General features: G+C 37.8%; 1 protein-coding gene across 9 annotated transcripts in view; it reads right to left on the bottom strand.

Annotated features, from left to right (window-relative positions):
* The window catches only part of LOC130682144 (lysine-specific demethylase 6A-like), a 238,338-nt gene that overhangs the window by 205,868 nt on the left and 10,198 nt on the right, over window positions 1–22,272 (bottom strand). For all 9 annotated transcript variants that reach the window (XR_008995425.1, XM_057496299.1, XM_057496292.1 and 6 more), the window contains exons 3-4: window positions 13,951–14,059; window positions 1,724–1,773 (exon numbers count right to left, since the gene is read on the bottom strand). Coding sequence is in view for 8 of the 9 variants with exons in the window: in XM_057496299.1 (XP_057352282.1) it covers window positions 1,724–1,773; window positions 13,951–14,059 (159 nt within the window). In the remaining variant the exon portion in view is untranslated. The remainder of the gene's footprint in view (window positions 1–1,723; window positions 1,774–13,950; window positions 14,060–22,272) is intronic.

Raw genomic sequence — 22,272 nt, 5'->3', positions numbered from 1 at the left:
TGAAAGACCTTTACTATGAAAACTATAAGACAATGAAAGAAACTGAAGATGACACAAATTAATAGACAGTTTTTCCACAGCTTTTCCATGCTCATGGATGAGAAGAATTGATAGTCGAAATGATCTCCTGCCCAAAGTAATTTACAGATTCAATACAATCCATATCAAAACACAATGGCATATTAAACTCAAATATATTATCCTAAAATTTGTGTGTAACTACAAATGACCACAAATAGACATACTAATCTTGAAAAAGAACAACAAAGTTGATGGTATCATGCTCACTAGTTTCAGGCTATACTGCAAACCTACAGTGATTAAAACAGTATAGTAGTGGCACAAGAACAGGCATATACATTATTGAAACAGATCAGGGCCCAAAAAGAAACCCACATAGTCAATTTATCTACTACAAAGGAGGCAAGAATATAAAATGTGTGAAGACAGTTTCTTCAATAAATGGTGTTGCAGAAATTGAACAGCTACATGCAAGAGAACGAAACTGGACCACTGTCCTAAACCATACACAAAAGTGAATTCTAAATGGATGAAAGACCTAAATATAAAGACCTGAAGAAAACATAGGAACCTTTAAAAATCAGGATGACTAATTACTTTCTGGATATGTCTCCCTGGAAAAGGAAATATCAGTAAAAATAAACAAGTGGGATTACATCAAACTGAAAGCTTCTGTACAGTAAAGGATCAATAAAATGAAAAGGTAACGTACAGTAATGAAGAACATATTTGCAAATGATATATCTCATAAGTGACTAGATCAAAAACATATAAAGAATGCATGCAATTCAACACCAAGAAAACAAATATACTAATAGGCAGACAACTGGAATACACACTCTTTCAAGTAAGAAATACAGATGTCGAACAGGCACATGAAAAGATGCTCCACATCACTAATCAGGAAATGCAAATCAAAGTAACAATGAGATACCACATCACACCAGTCAGAATGATGGCCACTAACCAACACATGAAATAACAACTGTTCTGAATAAAAAGTGAATCCTCCTGGGGAATGTAAATGGTGCAGCCAGTGTCAAAAGCAGTTTTGTCAGTGCACTAAAAATAGTAATACTCTGTTACACAGTAATTCAACTTCTGGATATATACCCCAAGAAAACAAAATCCCGCATTCAAAGGGATATATGCCCCCTTATATCTACTGCCATATTATTTATAAAAGCCAAGATATGGAAGCAAAATAAATGTCCATCAACAGATGAATGGTTAAAGAAGATGTGGTACATATACACAATGAACATTTTTCAGCCAAAAAATAAAAACAAAAACAAATCTTGCAAATCCTATCCTAAGTGAAATAAGTCAGGCAGAGAAAGAGAAATACTGTATGATTTCACTTATATGTACAATCTTAAAAAAAAAACAGATAAGCCAAACAGAAACAGACTCATAAACACTGATGGTTATCATGGGGGACTCACAGGGGTAAAGAGGTAAAACAGGTGAAAGGAATCAAGAGGCACAAAATCTCAATCATACTATAAATTAATCAAGGGATGAAAGTACATAATGAAGAACAGCGTCAATAACTCTGTAACATCATTCTATATTGACAATACTCAGTTAAGAGTTAAACTACTATGTTGTGTATCTGAAACCAGTATGATATTCTATTATTAATTATACTTTAAAATAAAATAGTAGTAAAACAAAAATTGGCATACAAATGTATACTAACCTTCCAGTAGTCAGATTGTAAACTGTAGTATCTCTGATATGCAGATAATGCTGAAATAGCAAAAGTAATTATTAGTCAAATTTTGCCCCAATTAAAAATTCATAACCCAGATAATAGTATTTTAATACAAGGGGCTAACCAAGCCTGGCATTCAGCAAACAGTGATATAAACACCAAAATTTAAAGTTGATGCATATCAACTTAACCACGCATGGAAATAAATGATCTACAGCAGATCAGGTATGTAAAACCATCATCAAATCTCATCCTTGTACTTACATATATGTAAAATCTTGGCAATTACTTCAATCAAATTGATCTCCCTCATGAACCAAATCTCACTGCAATTTTCTAAGGCTATTACACACCAGAATAAATTTTCTATTTTTTGTTCAAATGCAGCTCACTGCTCATTAAAATAAAGTTGCAACCCAAAGAAACCCCGTATCTGATGCTTCCCTTCACACAATTAATATTACCTTGGGGTATTAACATTAATTTAATTCCACAAAGGTTATTCCTATGCTCCCAAATACATTTAAAGATCTGAAAGGGTAACCACATATCTTATCAACCTAAAAAAAAAGGAACATAAGGTAAAAAAAAGACTTCAGATAAACACAATAGAATTAGGTGGACATTAAAAATTAAGAACAGGTAACTATCAGGATGTCAATGGAATCAGAAGGTCTTTCAATTTATTTGTTCTTAGTTCTACAGGAAGAATGTTTAGAATAGTTAGTGAGGAATGTGCACTGACTCAATATAAAATGAAACATTAGTAGTAAACCCCAAAGAAGAGCAGACTGTATATATTGCAGTTATGTGAATTTTCATATACTATTTTTATGAATTACAGGATTTTCATAATAGAACTGTAAACATCTAAAATTTTCATGTAATTGACTACAGTGAGTTGACTGGGGGGGCAGGCTTAATGCAGAAACTTGCTTTTTCAAACACAAAGTTACAAGAATTTTAAGATAACCAAGTTTATACTCATGAGACACTAAATATATATAAGAATAATCTAATACAACAGATATTTCAAGTCTGAGAATTGAGTATTTATATTTAAGACAAGAATATGAAGAAGCAAAGCTAGTATTACAAGTCATGAATCTGAAGCCAAAAGTCATTAGGGGAAATTGACCCAGTAACCAGTGTCAGGGTGGGAAAAACTTTACAATTGAATCGCCGGAGGCTCAATGCACAGAAGCCTGAAGTCTTAAAAAATATCTCTGAGGTGCCCCACAAACACTGTGAGATTTACTTATAGAAGGTCAATCAGATTTCCACTATACAAGTATGAGAGAAAAATCCTCAAGTTTCTGGCAAGGAGAGGGGAAAAAGAAGCATACGGAAATATCATAGAGTATCATCTTCTTTAAAAAGTCAGTCATTGGGAAACAAGTTTGGCTCAGAAAACCAAAGGTAAAGTGCAAAGGCATAATCAAAGCCTAGGTGATCAGGAAAATATGAGAAAGACCCAACTCCAGCCCACTCTAGTTATCCTATCTTGTTAGTGGAGAGAAACTGAGAGGCTCTTATTTGGTGGTTCACTTTCCAAAGGCAGGGATCAATAAAAGACTGAGACTTACTTAGTGCTACTTCCCCCATTATTTAGTACAGCAATACTAAAGGGTTATGTACAGTAGTTCTTTATTAACTTGTATATCATGTCCAAATACAAAGGACAAAGTTATAAGTCATATCAAAAGATATGTCCACCTAATTCTATTGTGTTTATCAGAGTAGCAGGGTTGCTCGAATTATCAAAGAGAATATCTAAAACAACTACAATTCATGGGGTAGGAAAATCTAATATATTAAATAAAGAGCATGCAAGAACAGATGGGCAATGTACACAGAAATACAATTCCAGCAAAGTATCAAACAAGAAAGCTAAAATTCAAAAATACTGTAACAACAAAAAAATGCCTTTGACTGAATTAACAGTAGACTGGAGAGAGCTGAAGAAAGAATATAAGACAAAAACTAAAAAGGGAAGAACAACAAACAGAACAGAATATCCAAGGGCCATGGGTCATGTATTTGGACTACCAGAAGACAGAGAAAGGAGCAGAGAATTAACTGTAACTGGGAAATCTAACAAAATTAATGTCAGCCAAAAAGATCACAGATCCTCAAAGCTCAAGGAAAAAAGAAAAAATACTGACTGATGGTGAGGGAGATATATTCTTTTATAGTTGCCGAAAATAAAAGTGTGTTCAAAATCATACAGAAAAAAAGTCAGTTGGGAAAGAAATGCCTTATGTGTTGATGAACAATGAATTACTGGCTTCTCCTCAGAAGCCATACAGGCAACAATGGAATGGAATACAATATTTAAAATTAAGATGGGGTGGAAAACCATTACAACCTAGAATCTTCTATCCTGCAAAATTATAATTCTGAAGCGGAAGAGATATAAAGACTTTCAGAAAAACAAAAATTGGAGGAACTATAAGAAGTTCTTCATAGACAATAAAATAATATAGGCCAGAAAATCCAATTTACATGAACAAAGTACATCAAAGATAAAAGTAAATAAAATTTTTTACTTTTCTTATTAGTTGAGCTAAGACACAACAGTTCCAAATCATAATAGCAAACGTTATCTTAGATTATGCATGTTTTTGCATGTTTTATATGTACACATGTAAGTATGCACATCTTCAATTTATGAGTTAAATACCAATAAATCGATCATAACTTGAAAATATCATTAAGCTGAAAATGCATTTCACAAACTGACACATCAGAACATCAGAGCTTAGCCTTTCCCACCTTAAATGTGCTCAGAACAATTACTTTAGCCTATATCTGGGAAAAATCATCTAACACGAACTTGTTTTGATAATAAAGCATTCAATACCTCATGTATTAAATACAGTACTGAAGATCAAAAACAGAATGGATGTATACAAGACAGAATGGCTGTCTGTATATATGTTGCTGGCCCTCATGATTACTGTCGAAAGGAAGCAGCAGTTTGCTGTCACTGTGCACCACCACCACAACAGAGTATTATACCACACACTGCCGCAAAGGAAAAGATCAAAACTGAAATTTCAAATTATACTTTCTACTGAATGTGCATCACTTTTCACACTACCATAAAACAAAACAAAACAAAAACAATCATTCAGGAGGAGGAGCCAAGATGGCGGAATGAGTATGGCAGCAGAAATCTCCTCCCAAAACCACATATATTTTGGAAAATACAACAAATAACAATTATTCCTAAAAGACACAACAGTGGATATAGTAGAACAGCCACACTACATCTACATCTGTGAGAATTCAGCACCTCATGAAGGGGGTAAGATACAAGCCATGGACCGGAGGGACCTGAGCACTCCCCCAACCCCAGCTCACAGGCAGGAGGAGAGGAGTCAGAGTGGAGACGGAGTGGAGGTCCAGGACTACTAAATAACCAGTGCTAGTCATCCGCACCAGGAGCACAGACACACATTGCATGGTGTGATGGATACTAGGTAAACAGAAAAGTAAAATCTGCAAGCGGATCCCCACAATAGGCTCCCCTAAAAGCAAGTGCTTTTTGAAAGCCTTACAGGGACAGGAGCCTCACAGCTAGATGGAAGCATCCCAGCACACACACCCGAGCAGTTGGGAATCCCAGGGAACTTTAGATGCCCTAAACTCCTGGATCACAGTGCACCCATGAAGCCCCTCATGGCAATAAGGGGCCTGCCAGTCATTCCCCTGGGCAGCACAGGACACAGGGGCCAAGCAGTCTGAGTGGCCATGCACGTCTGTAGCACTGGAGCAGCCAGAGACCGATACCATGCACAGCAACTAACCAGAATCTCCTCCCAGCATGCAGCCGCCTGAGACAGCCACATAGGCCACCACCAGTGCAAAGCTGCCTGGTGTAGGAAGGAGAAACTGGGGTAAGGCACGAAGGGGAACAGGAAACCACACCGGGTGCACATACCACTCCGCGCAAGGCCTGGGGATACCCCACACATGGCAGCTCAGGGGATTAATCTGGAGGCTACTCCAGGTCTGTGGATAACTGACACAGGCATCAAAGAAGGGAAAGGCAACCAGCAAGCAGGAAAGGACTTTGTTCTCCCACCTGACACACAACCTACCTACAGGTACCTTTATCACCATGAAAAGGCAGAAGAATTTGGTCCAGTCCAGATTACCCAGACAATACTTGAGAGAGGGCCTGCGGAGATAGATTTAACTAATCTTCCTGAAAAAGAATTCAAAATAAAGGTCATAACCAAGCTTATAGACTTGCAGAGAAATATGCAAGACCTAAAGAATCAAGTTGGGAGGGAGAATACAGAAATAAAACAATCTCTGGAGGGACTTAAGAGCAGACTGGATGAGGTGCAAGAGGACATTACTGAAATTGGAATCAGACAACAGGAACACAGAGAAGCTGAGGCAGAGAGAGATAAAAGGATCTTCAGGAATGAAAGAATATCAAGAGAACTGGGTGACCAATCCAAACAAAACAGTATTCATACTATAGGGGTACCAGAAGAAGAAGACAGAGAAAAATGGATAAAAAGTGTCTTTGAAGAAATAATTGCTGAAAATTTCCCCAAACTTGGGGAGGAAATTGTCTCTCAGAATATGGAAGCCCACAAAACTGCCAACACAAGGGACCTAAAGAGGACAACACAAAGACATATAATACTTAAAATGGCAAAGATCAAAGACAAGGACAAAGTATTAAAGACAGCTAGAGAGAGAAAAAAGGTCACCAGCAAAGGAAGACCCATCAGGCTATCATCAGACTTCTCAACAGAAACCTTACAGGACAGAAGAGAATGGCATGATATATTTAATGCAATGAAACACAAGGGCCTTGAACCAAGAATACTGTAACCAGCATGATTATCATTTAAATATGAAGGAGGGATTAAACAATTACCAGACAAGCAAAAGTTGAGGGAATTTGCCTCCCAAAAACCACCTCTATAGGGTATTTTAAAGGGATTGCTCTAGATAGAAGCACTCCTAAGGTTAAATAGATGTCACCAGAGAAAATAAATTCACAACAAAGAAAGCAAACCAACCAAACCAAAAAATAAAATCAACTACTCATAAAAGCAGTCAAAGGAAACACAAAAGAGTACAGAATAAAACAACTAACATATAAAGAAAGGAGGAGGAGAAATAAGAAGGGACAGAAATAAAGAATCATCAGACTGTGTTTATAATAGCACAATGGGAGTTAAGTTAGATGGTTACATAGTAAAGAAGCAACCTCTGAACCTTTGGTAACCACAAATCCAAACCCTGCAGTAGTAATAAGGACATATGTATCAATAAACACCCTAAATGTAAATGGACTGAATGCACCAATCAAAAGACACAGAGTAATAGAATGGAGAAAAAAGCAAGACGCATCTGTATGCTGCTTACAAGAGACTCACCTCAAACCCAGAGACATACACAGACTAAAAGCAGAGGGACAGAAAAAGATTTTCATGCAAACAAGAAGAAAAAAGGAGGTGTTGCAGTACTTGTCTCAGGCAAAATAGACTTCAAAACAAAGAAAGTAACTAGAAATAAAGAAGGACATTACACAATGATAAAGGGGGTCAGTCCAACAAGACGATATAGTCATTATAAATATATATGCACCCAACACAGGAGCAGTGATGTATGTTAAACAAATGCTAACAGAATTAAAGGAGAAAATAGAATGCAATGCATTCATTTCAGGAGACTTGAGTACACCACTCACTCCAAAGGACAGATGAACCAGACAGAAAATAAGTAAGGACACAGAGGCACTGAACAGTGCACAAGAACAGATGGACCTAATAGACATCTACAGAACTCTACACCTAAAAGCAGCAAGGTACACATTCTTCTCAAGTGCACATGGAACATTCTCCAGAATAGGCCACATACTAGGCCACAAAAAGAGCCTTAGTAACTTCAAAGATTGAAATTCTATCAATCAAATTCTCAGATCACAAAGATTTAAAACCAGAAACAAATTGTACAAAACAACAAGGCTCACAGGAACATGGAGGCTTAAATACATGCCCTAAAAAAGCAATCAATCAATCAATGACCAAATTAATATAGAGATCAAACCTCTAGACATATGCTGGGCATAGAAGCCACAGGGCATAAATCTGCAAAGAAGTAAAAAGCTAACCTTTTCAAACAATATTGCTTCTCTCTCACTTACCAACTTTACATTTCCCTGTATGGCCCCGGAAGGTGACTGGTTAGCCAGAGACGGGTAAGATTCCTCAAGGAAGGAACAACCTAAGACAGGCACAGTCACAGGGGGGCCATCAGGTGAGAAATTGGGGATCAACAGAGGTGAAGCTTAGAACCTCACGCCCCGTTTTGAGAGAAATCTTCTGCATCCGTGGATGTTATGTTGCCCTTGTCTAGCTTGGATTAATACTTAGTCTATAGGCACAGACCTGATCATCTACATTTACCCTCTTACAGCACTAAATTATGTTTTCTACCTTTATCTTGTGTCTACCTACCACTTCAGCATTTTATTAAAATAATAATAATAATAATAAGGGAGAAATGTGGGATTCACATATAAATCAAGTATAAAAATCAAACGAATATTCATATTTGACCTGATTGTTTATAGCTCATAATGCGTGATCAAAACCGAAAGTTTCTGTGATATGACTGCCCTTGTACTGTTCACCATGTAAGAACTTATTCACTATGTAAGAACTTGTTCACCATGTAAGAACTTGTTCATTATGCTTCAGAAGATTGGAGACTGTTGAGAATTAGGCTTGGGGTTGATTAATGATTGTGCATTGAGTCCCCTGTACAGAATTTTATTGTTGTTAACAACCATTTGATCAATAAATATGAGAGATGCCCTCTCAAAAAAAAAATTTGAAAATCCAAAAAATGAATGATGCTAAAAAAATATGGAGATCAAGCAATATATGGAGACAAATGACAACAGCACAAAGCCTCAACCTCTGTGGGATCCAGTGAAGGTAGGTCTAAGAAGAAAGTATATACCAATCCAGGCCTACTTAAAGAAGGAAGAACAATACCAAATGAATAGTCTAAAGTCACAATTATTGAAACAGGAAAAAGATCAAAATGAGGCCAGAGCCAGCAGAAGGAGGGATATAATAAAGATCAGAGAATAAATAAAATCGAGCAGAATAAAACAATAGAAAAAAATCAATGAAACCAAGAGCTGGTTCTTTGAGACAATAAACAAAATAGATAAACCCCTTGCCAGATTTATTAAGAGAAAAAGAGAATCTATGCACATAAACAGAATCAGAAAAGAGAAAGGAAAAATGACAACAGACCCACAGAAATACAAAGAATTATTTGAGAATACTATGAAAATCAATATGCTAACAAGCTGGAAAATCTAGAAGAAATGGACAACTTCCTAGAAAAATACAACCTTTCAAGACTGACCAAGGAATAAACAGAAAACATTAACAGACCCATTACCAGCAACAAAACTGAATTGGTAATCAAAAACCCACCCAAGAACAAAACCCCCAAGCCAGATGGATTCACCGCTGAATTTTATCACATATAGACCACACATAATTTACATTCTCTTTAAAGTTTTTCAAAAAATAGACAAGAAGGTAATACTTCCAAACGCACTGTATGAAGCCAGCATCACTCTAATACCAAAACCAAGCAAGCAGACACCACAAAAAAGGAAAAATACAGACCAATATCCCTGATGAACATAGATGCAAAAGTACTCAGCAAAATATATTAACAAACCTATTTCAAAACTACATCAATAGAATCATACACCATGATTAGATGGGATTCATCTCAGGGATGCAAGGATGGTACAACACTCGAAAATACATCATCATCATCCATCACATAAACAAAAACAAGGACAAAAACCACATGATCATCTTCATAGATGCTGAAAAAGCATTCGACAAAATTCAACATTCATTCATGATAAAACTGTCAACAAAATGGGTACCAAGGGCAAGTACCTCAACATAATAAAGGCCATATATGACAAACCCACAGCCAACATCATACTTAACAGTGAGAAGCTGAAAGCTTTTCACCTAAGATCAGGAACAAGACAGGGATGCCCACTCTCCCCACTGTTATTCAACATAGTACTGGAGGTCCTAGCCAAGGCAGACAGACAAAACAAAAAATACAAAGCATTCAGATTAGTAAAGAAGTCAAACTGTCACTATGTGCAGATGACATGATATTGTACATAAAAAAACCCTAAAGACTCAACTCCAAAACTACTAGAACAAATATCTGAATTCAGCAAAGTTGCAGGATTCAAAATTAATACACAGAAATCTGTTACTTTCCAATATACTAATGATGAACTATCACAAGAGAAATCAGGAAAACAATTCCATTCACAATAGCATCAAAAAGAATAAAATACCTAGAAATAAAACAAACCAAAGTGAAAGACCTATACCCTGAAAACTACAAGACACTCTTAAGAGAAATGAAAGGTCATTAACAAGTGGAAATGCATCCCACACACTTGCCTAGGAAGAATTAATATTGTTAAAATGGCCATCCTGCCTAAAGTATTCTACAGATTCAATGCAACCCCTAACAAAATACTGACAAAATTCTTCAGCAAACTGGAACAAATAGTATTAAAATAGGTATGGAACCACAAAAGACCCTGAATAGCCAAAGCAATCCTGAGAAGGAAGAATAAAGCAGAGGAGATCTTGCTTTCCAACTTCAAGTTCTACTACAAAGCCACAGTAACAAAGACAATTTAATACTGGCACAAAAACAGACCGACAGACTTAGAGTCCAGATAATAACACTAACATATATGGTCAATTAATACACGAAAGAGTAGACATGATATACAATGAGGAAAGACAGCCTCTTCAACAGCTGGTGTTGGCAAAACTGGACAGCAACATGTAAGAGAATGAAACTGGATCATTGTCTAACCCCATACTCAAAAGTAAACTCGAAATGGACCAAAGACCAGAACGTAAGTCATGAAATGATAAAATTCTAATCTCTTGGAAATAAACATGAGCAACCTCTTCATGAACATATCTCCCCAGGCAAGGGAAACAAAAGCAAAAATGAACAAGTGGGACTATATCAAACTAAAAAATTTCTGTACAGCAAAGGATACTATCAGTAGAACAAAAAGACATCCTACAGTCTGGGAGAATATATTCATAAATGACATATCCAATAAGGCGTTGACATCCAAATCATATAAAGAGTTCACGCACCTCAACAAACAAAAAGCAAATAAGCCAATTAGAAAATGGACAGAGGATCTAAACAGACACTTTTCCAAAGAAGAAATTCAGATGGCCGACATAAGATGCTGCACATCAATAATCTTCATAGAACTGCAAATTAAAACCACCATGAGTGATCACCTCACACCAGTTAGGATGACTAACATGAAAAGACAAATAACAACAAACATTGGCGAGGATTTGGAGAAAGGGGAACTGTCCTATACTGCTGGTGGGAATGTACATTTGTTCAACCATTGTGGAAAGCAGTATGGAGGTTCCTCAGAAAGCTAAAACTAAAAACACCATTTGACTCAGGAATTCCATTCCTAGGAATTTACTCTAAGAATGCAGCAGCCCAGTTTGAAAAAGACATATGCACTGCTACATTTATCATAGCACTACTTGCAATAGCCAAGAAATGGAAGCAAACTAAGTGTCCATCAGTAGATGAATGAATAAATATGTGGTATATATATACACAATGGAATATTATTCAGCCATAAGAAGAAAACCAATCCTACCACTTGCAACAACAAGGATGTAGCTAGAGGGTATTATGTTCAGTGAAATAATCCAGAGGAAAAAGACAAGTATCAAATGATTTCACTCATCTGTGGAGTAGCTGAAGGACTGGTGAGGTTGGGTGGGAAGGGAGGGAAAAGGGGGGAAAAGGGGCATTAGCATTAGCACAGATAATTTAAAGGGGAGACATGGGGAAGGCAGTGTAACACAGAGAAGACAAGTAATGATTCTACAGCATCTTACTATGCAGATGGACAGTGACTGTAATGGGGTGTGTGGTGGGGACTTGATAATAGGTTGAGTCTAGTAACCATAATGTTGCTCGTGTAATTGTACATTAATGATACCAAAATAAATAAATAAGTAAACAAACAAATATAATTAAAAATATCAACAGCATTCTTCAACAAACTGGAATAAATAATTCTAAAATTCATACAGAACCTGAATAGCCTAAGCAGTCCTGAGAAGGAAGAATCTCACAGGGTGGATGTCACTTCAAAAAGGAAAGGGGCTGGGGAGGGTGGGTGGAAGAGAGGCAGGGAGAAGGGGAAAAAAGGGGCATTATGATTAGCAGACATAATGTAGGGGGGGGCATAGGGAAGGCTGTACAACACAGAGAAGACAAGTAGTGTTTCTATAGCATCCTACTGCGCTGACAGTGACTGTAATGGGGTATGTGGGGGAGACTGGGTGATGGGGGAAGTCTAGTACCCAGAATGTTTCTCATGTAACTGTAGATTGATGATACAAAGAAAAAGAAAAAGAATGGTCTAAAAGCTACCAAAGGGAAAGGGACTTGGGAGGATGTGTGGGAAAGAAGGGGTATCGGAACAAGGGGCATTATGATTAGTACACATAAAGTGGGGATAGGAGGGACACGGGGAGGGCAGTATAACACAGAAAAGACAAGTCACAATTCTACAGCATCTTACTATGCTGGCAAACAGTGACTGTAATGGGGTATGTGGGGGGGCTTGATAATCAGGGAAATCTAGTAAACAGTGTTGCTCGTGTAATTGTATATTAATGATACCAAAATAAAAAACATTTAAAAATGAAGGTCCAAATTTAGAGAAGATGCTCTGTATTACTGTATAATAAAATAAAGACAGGATTTCAAATATTTTCAAACCAAAATGGAGAATTTTAAAGACAATCGGTAATAAAATAAATGTCCATTCCTGTAGTATAATAATAAATGTATTTTCTCTCCATTCCTGGCACATGCCCTCTAATACACTTACAATTTCCTGAGTCTAGATTGCACTGTCTTTTCCTGCAGTCATGAGGCACCCTTCTGAGTTCACCAGTCCCTCAGGGATAACAGCCCCTAAGCTCAGGACAGTTCTAAACCTCACCTTTTGTAATTCTTCACTTGGCTGTTCATCCAAATATAACATTTTTTATAATACAAAAGTGTATAGACAAGCACTGCCTGCTCATAACTCTATGTCCCAGAACAACAGTGTTCACAAGTCCATCTCCTTTGGGCAGTATGCCAAGTATGTGTATGTTGATCGCCTGAGGCTGTATATTATAGTCTGTCCAAATTCTGACCTGCCTCATCTATGGAAATATCTTATTGGGAGGCAGACCCCACTGACCAAGGTTTTGTTCCTGGGGCTGCCAGCTGCACAAGAATGATCCCTTTTTCGAAAATACATAGTCTCTGTCCCCTCACCTCTGGCACACATTGTATCTTTCTCACCCTACACAAGCAGTCTGCTCTCTGTCCACAATAGCAGTGTGCAGCCTCCTCCAGCTGGCAACTCCTGGACTACCTGTATGAATCCCAATAAACTCAGTGTAAGTGTTATATGGTGCCTCTGAGTCTTTCCTTTGATCTTTTAAGTGCTTTCCCATCACAACAAGACCATTTGGGCATGTGATAATACTTTGGTCATGCAATTCGTAATTGTTTCCCTTAGCTTTATGAGCCATCCTAACAAATGTTGACCACCAAAGAGGTATGAGTATACCCACTACCCTCTGTCTTACAGCTGGTTTATCAGTAGCACAAGTGACAACCTGGATTTGCAACTGGCACCTGAACTGGGGCAGAGAGATAGGACCTGTGGGATCAATGCTCTCTCGAAGTACACAGTGTCAGAACTGGGTTAAATTTTAGAACACCACTGAGAATTGGAGAACTGCTTGCTGAGGAGGTTTTGAAGAATACCAGTTTTCCCAAAGGCAAGTAAAATAGCAATGCACATTTATGTTTTATGAGTTTATGAAATAATCAAATTTATTACATACTTGCAAGGAATTACATAAATTTTTCACACTTCCACGTCTACTACTTTCTCGTTTCTTGTGTTTTTATGAGCTTACCAGAAGAAACCATAAAAGAGTAGTTCAAGTGCCCATAATATAAAGTAAAAGCAATTACATCTGCATATGATATGAACATAAATCAAGGAAAATTATAAAAGAGAAGAACATTACCTTTTGGATAATCTTCTAATAGGAGGTTGAAGTGACCTAATTGACAAAAGAAATCAGACTCCACTTTTCCTTCAGCTTTTAAGATTAAAGATTCATAGCAGTGAACAGCCTAGAAAAGAAAAAATAGAAGCATTAAGAAAAGGCAAAATAGTAGGTGCATCCTTTCTGAGAGAATGTATATATATATACTATGTGAGATTACTGAAGAAAATGAAGCATTCAATAAGTCACTTCTGCCACAGACACAGGATTCAATTTGCAAAAAACTGCTACTTTTATTAGACTACCATACACTGTAGTCATACACTGACAAACTAGAAATACTCCTTTGTACAGAAATACTCTTTTCAAATATCCTTTGAAAAAGTACTAAAGGTCAAATATTCCCACAAGAAAAAATAATTTCTCGGTATCATCAAAATCTCCCACCTCTTCAGGAAATTCTGTTGGCATGAGAAAAATGTGTTCGGAGACAAGCACTGCCCGCTCACACCTTTTGTCCCAGAACAGCCATGGATCCACATGTCCCCTTCCTTCAGGTCGTATGCCAAGTATATGGTATATACTAAATACTGGCTTACCCTCTGACCAAGGTGTTGTTCCTGGGGGGTGCTGGTTGCCCAAGAATGACCCCTTCTTGTAAGAGATGTAGTTGCTGTCCCTTCACCTCTGGCACATGTCATCTCCATCTCCTCAACCTATATAAGCAGTTGCTCTCTGTTCACAACAGCAATATGCAATCTCCTCCAGCTGGACATTCCTGGACTCCCTATATATAAGGTCCAATAATGTCTCATATGGCATCTCCAGGTCTTTCTTTGGTCTTTTGAGGTCTTTCCCATCACAACTTGACTACTTGGGCATGCGACTGCACTTCTGATCACAGTGTTTTAAGATAAAGTCCCAATAAAATGCCTAATTTTTTTCCTTATCTTATGAAATACAGTCTCCTTCACTGAAGAACACACACAAAATATTTTTTCAATACATTTAAAAGCAGAACACAAATACTGGAAAATAAATTTAAAGATCTACCATAAATAAAGTTATTCTGGGATGACTGTATTATGCCTCCAGCAAGTCTATTATGGTCTTATCTAAATATTCACAAGGTACCAAGTTAGGATCACTGAAAATAATCAAAAGTCTGAATCTATTCTTAAGTCTCAGAAATTATAATTTGGATACAAAATCTCAAGATACTCTTTTATTAAAGTTTTTTTATTTCTACATGCTGCATGATTATAAAACACCATACAAAACCTACTGCTGTTTTATAATTACAGAGATTTCCTTAAAATTACTGAGCTATAGCACAATTTTTTAATTTTAAGAACAGTGAATTTGACCCTTAAAAATTATATGCACATTTTTAATAAACCTTTAATTAGTCTGAAATGTCAAATACTACCATCTAAATGTAACTGGAGTCCAGGAAACCAGACAAAGTGGCAGGAAAATTTTTGAAATAATTACCATGGAACACTTCCCAACTTTGACTCTTCAATCTAAGTTACAGATCCAAGAGCTCATAAAAAAGTTCAAATAGAGCTAAAAATAAAGACAATCACACCAAGAAAAATATATAGGCAAAATGTTGACAATCAAACAAAATGAACATCTTGAAAGCAACAATAGAAAAATGAGTTACTATGCTGAGGGAGTATCTTATTACTGGCTGACCTCACATCATAAACACTGATGGTGAGAAGAGAGTCGAATGACATATTCAAAAGGTTCATAACTGACAGCAGGCTCACCACACAAGAAAAAAAATTTTAAGTCTCCTTCAGACAGAAACAATAATCATAAAAAGCACTGCACTATTCATATTATGCAAAAAGTGAACATAATCCAATGTCCTTTAACAAATGAATAAACAATGTGATACATCCATATAACAGCACAGTATTCAGCTATAGACAGGAATAAAGTATTGATGCATGCTGCAAGACGTATGAACCTTGAAAACATTATGCTAAATAAGTCAAAGACGACAGTCACAAACAGCCACATGTTGTATGATTCCATTTATAGAAATGTCCAGAATAAACAAATCCAGTGACATATAAGACAATAGAAATTATCAGTCACAGGGGACTGGACAATAAAAAGTTACTGCTCAAAAGACCTAATCTCTGAAAACTGCAAGACACCCATGAGAGAAATTGAAGAAGATACAATAAATGGAAAAATATTCCATGCTCACAGAGAGGAAGAATTAATATTGTCAAAATAGCCATGGCCATCCAGCCTAAAGCAATCTACAGATTCAATGTAATGGCTATCAAAATACCAACAGTATTCTTGAAGGAACTAGTGAAAATAATTCTAAAATTCACATGGAACCACAAAGGACCCTGAATAGCCAAAGCAATACTGAGAAGGAAGAATAAAGGAGGGGGCATTAGGATCTCCAACTTCAAGCTCAACTGCTAAGCTACAGTAATCAAAACAATTTGGTACTGGCACAAGAACAGACCCACAGACAAGTGGAACAGACTAGAGAGCCCAGATAAAAAACCAAGCATATATAGTCAATTAATATATGATAAAGGAGCCATAGATATACAATGGGGAAAAGATAGCCTCTTCAGCAACTGGTGTTGGCAAAACTGGACAGCTATATGCAAGAGAATGAAACTGGATTATTGTCTAACCCCATACACAAAAGTAAACTTGAAGTGGATGAAAGACCTGAATGTGAGTCATGAAACCATAAAACTCTTAGAAGAAAACATAGGCAAACATCTCTTGAATATAAACATGGGCAACATTTTCCTGAAAGCATCTCCTCAGGCAAGGAAACAAAAGCAAAAATGAACAAACGGGACATCATGCTAAAAAGTTTCTGTACACCAAAGGACACCATCAGCAGAACAAAAAAGGCATCCTACAGTATGGGAAAATATATTTGTAAATGACATATCTGACAAGGGGTTAACATCCAGAATATATAAAGAAACACACACCTCAACACCCAAAAAGCAAATAACCCTATTAAAAAGTGGGTGGAGGATATGAACAGACACTTCTCCACAGAAGAAATTCAGATGGCTAACAGGCACATGAAAAGATGTTCCACATCACTAATTATCAGGGAAATGCAAATTAAAACAACAATAAGATTATCACCTCACACCAGTTAGGATAGCCAACATAGAAAGACTAGGAACAACAAATGTGGGAGAGGATACAGAGAAAGGGGAACCTTCCTACACTGCTGGTGGGAATGTAAATTAGTTCAACCATTGTGGAAAGCAGTAAGGAGGTTCCTCCAAAACCTCAAAATAGACATACCATTTGACCCAGAAATTCCACTTCTAGGAATTTACCCTAAAAATGCAGCAGCCCAGTTTGAAAAAGGCAGATGCACCCCTATGTTTATCGCAGCACTATTTACAATAGCCAAGACATGGAAGCAACCTAAGTGTCCATCAGTAGATGAATGGATAAAGAAGATGTGGTACATATAAACAATGGAATATTATTCAGCCATAAGAAGAAAACAAATCCTACCATTTGCAACAACATGGATGGAGCTGGAGGGTACTATGCTCAGTGAAATAAGCCAGGTGGAGAGACATGTACCAAGTGATTTCACACATCTGTGGAGCCTAAGAATAAAGCAAAAACTGAAGGAACAAAACAGCAGAAGACTCACAGAACCCAAGAATGGACTAACAGTTACCAAAGTGAAAGAGACTTAGGAGGGTGGGTGAGAAGGAAAGGAGAAGGGGAATAAAGGGCATTACGATTAACATAGCAGTGGGGCATGGAGAAGGCAGTATAGCAAAGAGAAGACAAGTAGTGACTCTTATTAAAGCATCTTACTATGCTGATGGACAGTGACTGTAATGGGGTATGTAGTGGAGACTTGATAATAGGGAGAATCTAGTAACCACAATGTTGCTCATGTGATTTTATATTAACAATACCAAAATTCTAAAAATAGTAATAACTGGGGGAGCTTTTTGGAGTTTTAGAGATGAAGATGCCAAAAACCAGTGGCACAATCACACATTTTCAAAGATCTAAAAGCACTAAGTTACAGTTTTGAATTATTAAAATGATATAGCTAAAAACATCCAACAAAGGAACTTATACACAGAAAGTAATAGGGATTTAATACCAAAAAATGAGATATATGGGAAGGAAAGTGGAAGCATATTTCCAATTTTATCATTAAGTTAAAATAAATGTGAATGGTCTACACATTCCAAACAAAAGTCAGACACCAGCCTACATTTGTGGGAAATCCAACTACAGGTTGTCTGTAACCTTGGTTCAAATAAAAGACTGAAAAAGGAAACCTATTCAAATAAATCATACAAGAGCAAATTAATTCCACATAAAGAAACTGTAAGACAAGAGAGTTGTAACAGACACAAAGTACTATTCATGATGATGGGACAATCAGAAAAATATACCTGTTTTGAATGTAAATGAAACAGAGTCTAAAACATATAAGGGCCACACCTAACAAAACCAAAAATAAAATTCAACAATTCAACAATTAAAGTTAAGAGATTTCAACATTCCAACCACACTATCTGAGAGAAGAAAAGCAAAAAATTGAAGATACAGAAGATGTAAACAACCTGACTAAAATGACACATCTAAAACTCTATTAAAACAAATAAACACAGAAAACAGTTCGTTCCTCAAGACTTAAACATATAATTACCATTTAACTGAGCAAATCTACTCTAAGTACTAAAAAGAACCAGAAACTGGTACTCAAATACTTACCAAGAAGGATACCATCTGATCACGGGAAGATGGTGGCATGAGTCATTCAGAGGAAATCTCCTCCCCAAAACATATACATTTATGAAAATACAATAAATACAACTATTCCTAAAAGAGACACCAGTGGATGCAGTACAACAGCCAGGATACATCTACATCTGCAAGAACTCAACATCACACGAAGGGGTAAGATACAAGCCGCGGCCAGGTGGGACCTGAAAGCTCCCCGACCCCAGAACCCAGCAGGAAGAAAGCAGTCGGAAGGGGAGGGAGTGAAAGCCCAGGACTGCTAAACAACCAGCTCTAGAAATCCGCATCCAGAACAGACACAAGGTGCATGGGGTGCTGGATATTAGATAAACGGAAAAGCAAACCTGTGGGCAGGTCCCTGCAACCAGAGCCCCTGAGACAAAAGAAAAGCGAGTGCTTTCTGCAAGTCTTAGAGAGACAGGGACCCCATAGCTGGACGAAGTCATTCCGGCACACTTAGCCAGCAGCTGGGAATCCCGAGGAACCTTAGGCGCCCTAAACCCCGGGGGGGCAGCGCAGCTCTGAAGCCTCTCATGACACTAAGCAGCCTGCCAGTCATTCCTCCAACCAGCGCAGACCCCAACAGACAGGCCCGGTGGCGGGAAAGTGGCAGCGCATGACGGGGGCACCAGTGCCGGAAAGAACCGGGAGTAGATCGTATGCACCAACGGCGCCAGAGGGGACCGATCCCACAGTGGTGGCGAATTAACACCCCGGGTGCAGCACGTGTACACCGGTGGCAGTGAGCCAGAGGAGTCCAGGAGAGGTCCACACACGAGAGTCCCGCGTGCACCTGCAATGGTGCCAGAGGGAGCAAGTGCGCTCCCAGCAGCCAACCGGAACCCCATCCCATCGCACAGCTGCCCAGGCAAGACCCAATGGCTGCTGCTGGCACAAAGCTGCCAGCAGGGGCACCGCTATCACAGAGGAGCACACCTGGCATACCTCCACTCCCCGCAGGGCTCCATGCTGCACTGACGGAGACCCTGCCCACAGCAGCCTAGGAGATTAACCCAGTGGCTGCTCCAGGAGTGCAGGTAACCGACACAGGCAGCGGAGAAGGGCAAGGCATACAGCAAGCAGGAAAGGACTTTCTTCTCCCAGCTGACACACCCACAACTTGCTTACAGCCACTACTATCACCATGAAAAAGCAAAAGTTTAGTCAAGTCCAAGATAGTTAAGACAACACCTGAGAGGATCTGCAGAGACAGACCTAAACAGTCTCCCTGAAAAACAATTCAAAATAAAAATCAAAAACATGCTGACAGAGCTGCAGTGAAATATGCAAGAGCTAAGGGATGACGTCCGTAGGGAGATTACAGAAGTGAAACAAACTCTGTAAGGATTTATAAGCAGAATGGATAAGATGCAAGAGGCATTGATGGAATAGAAACCAGAGAACAGGAATGCATAGAAGCTGACACAGAAAGAGGTAAAAGGATCTCCAGGGATGAAACAATATTAAGAGAACTATGTGACCAATCCAAAAGGAACAATAACTGCATTATAGGGGTACCAGAAGAAGAAGAAAGAGAAAAGGGATAGAAAGTGTCTTTGAAGAAATAACTGCTGAGAATTTCCCCAACGTGGGGAAGGAAAAAGTTGCTCAGACTATGGAAGCACACACAACTCCCAAGAGATGGGACTCAAACATCAAGACACATAATAATTAAAACGGCAAAGATCAAGGACAAGGGCAGAGTATTAAAGGCAGCCTGAGAGTAAAAAAGGTCACCTACAAAGGAAAACCCATCAGGCTATCATCAGACTTCTCAACAGAAACCCTACAGGCCAGAAGAGAATGGCATGATATACTTAATGCAATGAAACAGAAGGGCCTCGAACCAAGGATACTGTATCCAGCACGATTATCATTTAAATAAGAAGAAAGGGTTAAACAATTTCCAGCAAACAAAAGTTGAGGGAATTTACCTCCCACAAACCACCTCTAAAGGGTATCTTAGAGGGACTGCTCTAGATGGGAGCACTCCTAAAAAGAGCACAGAACAAAACACCCAACATATGAAGAATGGAGGAGGAGGAATAAGAAGGGAGAGAAATAATCATCAGACTGTGTTTATGATAGCTCAATAAGCGAGTAGAGTTAGACGTTAAGGTAGTAAACAAGCTAACCTTGAACCTTTGGTAACCACGAATTTAAAGCCTGTAATGGCAATAAGTAGATATCTTTCAATAGTCACCGTAAATGTAAATGGACTGAATGCACAAATCAAAAGACACAGAGTAATAGAATGGATAAAAAACAAGACCCATCTATATGCTGCTTACAAGAGACTCAGCTCAAACCCAAAGACATGCACAGATTAAAAGACAAGGGATTGAAAAAGATATTTCATGCAAACAACAGAGAGAAAAAAGCAGGTGTTACAATACTAGTATCACACAAAATAGACTTCAAAATAAAGAAAGAAACAAGAGATAAAGAAGGACATTACATAATGATAAAGGGCTCAGTACAACAAGAGGATATAACCATTATAAATATATATGCACCCAATACAGGAGCACCAATATATGTGAAACAAATACTAGCAGAATTAAAGGAGGAAGTAGAATGCAAAGCATTTATTTTGGGAGACTTTAACACACCACTCACTCCAAAGGACAGAACCACCATACAGAAAATAAGTAAGGACACAGAGGCACTGAACAACACACTAGAACAGATGGACCTAATAGACATCTATAGAACTCTACACCCAAAAGCAACAGGATACACATTATTCTCAAGTGCACATGGAACATTCTCCAGAATAGACCACATACTAGGCCACAAAAAGAGCCTCAGTAAATTCCAAAAGATTGAAATCTTACCAACCAACTTTTCAGAATACAAAGGTATAAAACTAGAAATAAATTGTACAAAGAAAGTACAAAGGCTCACAAACACATGAAGGCTTAACAACATGCTCCTAAATAATCAATGTATCAATGAACAAATAAAAATGGAGATCCAGCAATATATGGAAACAAACGACGACGACAACACAAAGTCCCAACTTCTGTGGGACGTAGCGAAAGCAGTCTTAAAAGGAAAGTATACAGCAATCCAGGCATATTTAAAGAAGGAAGAACAATCCCAAATGAACAGTCTAAGGTTACAATTATCGAAATTGGAAAAAGAACAAGTGAGGCCTAAGGTCAGCAGGAGGGACATAATAATATCAGAGAAGAAATAAATAAAATTGAGAATAAAGCAATAGAAAAAAATGAATGAAACCAAGAGCTGGTTCTTTGAGAAAATAAACAAAATAGATAAGCCTCTAGCCAGACTTATTAAGAGAAAAAGAGAATCAACACACATAAAAAGAATCAGAAATGAGAAAGGAAAAATCACAACGGACCCCACAGAAATACAAAGAATTATTAGAGAATACTATGAAAATCTATATGCTAAAAAGCTGGAAAACCTAGGAGAAATGGACAACTTCCTAGAAAAATACAACCTTCCAAGACAGACACAAAAAGAATCAGAAAATCTGAACAGACCAATTACCAGCAATGAAATTGAATCACT

This window comes from Manis pentadactyla, chromosome Y, assembly GCF_030020395.1.
Source record: "Manis pentadactyla isolate mManPen7 chromosome Y, mManPen7.hap1, whole genome shotgun sequence".
NCBI lineage: Eukaryota > Metazoa > Chordata > Mammalia > Pholidota > Manidae > Manis > Manis pentadactyla.
The sequence above is the reverse complement of the archived record's forward strand: the minus strand, read 5'-3'. Positions and strand labels throughout refer to the sequence as shown.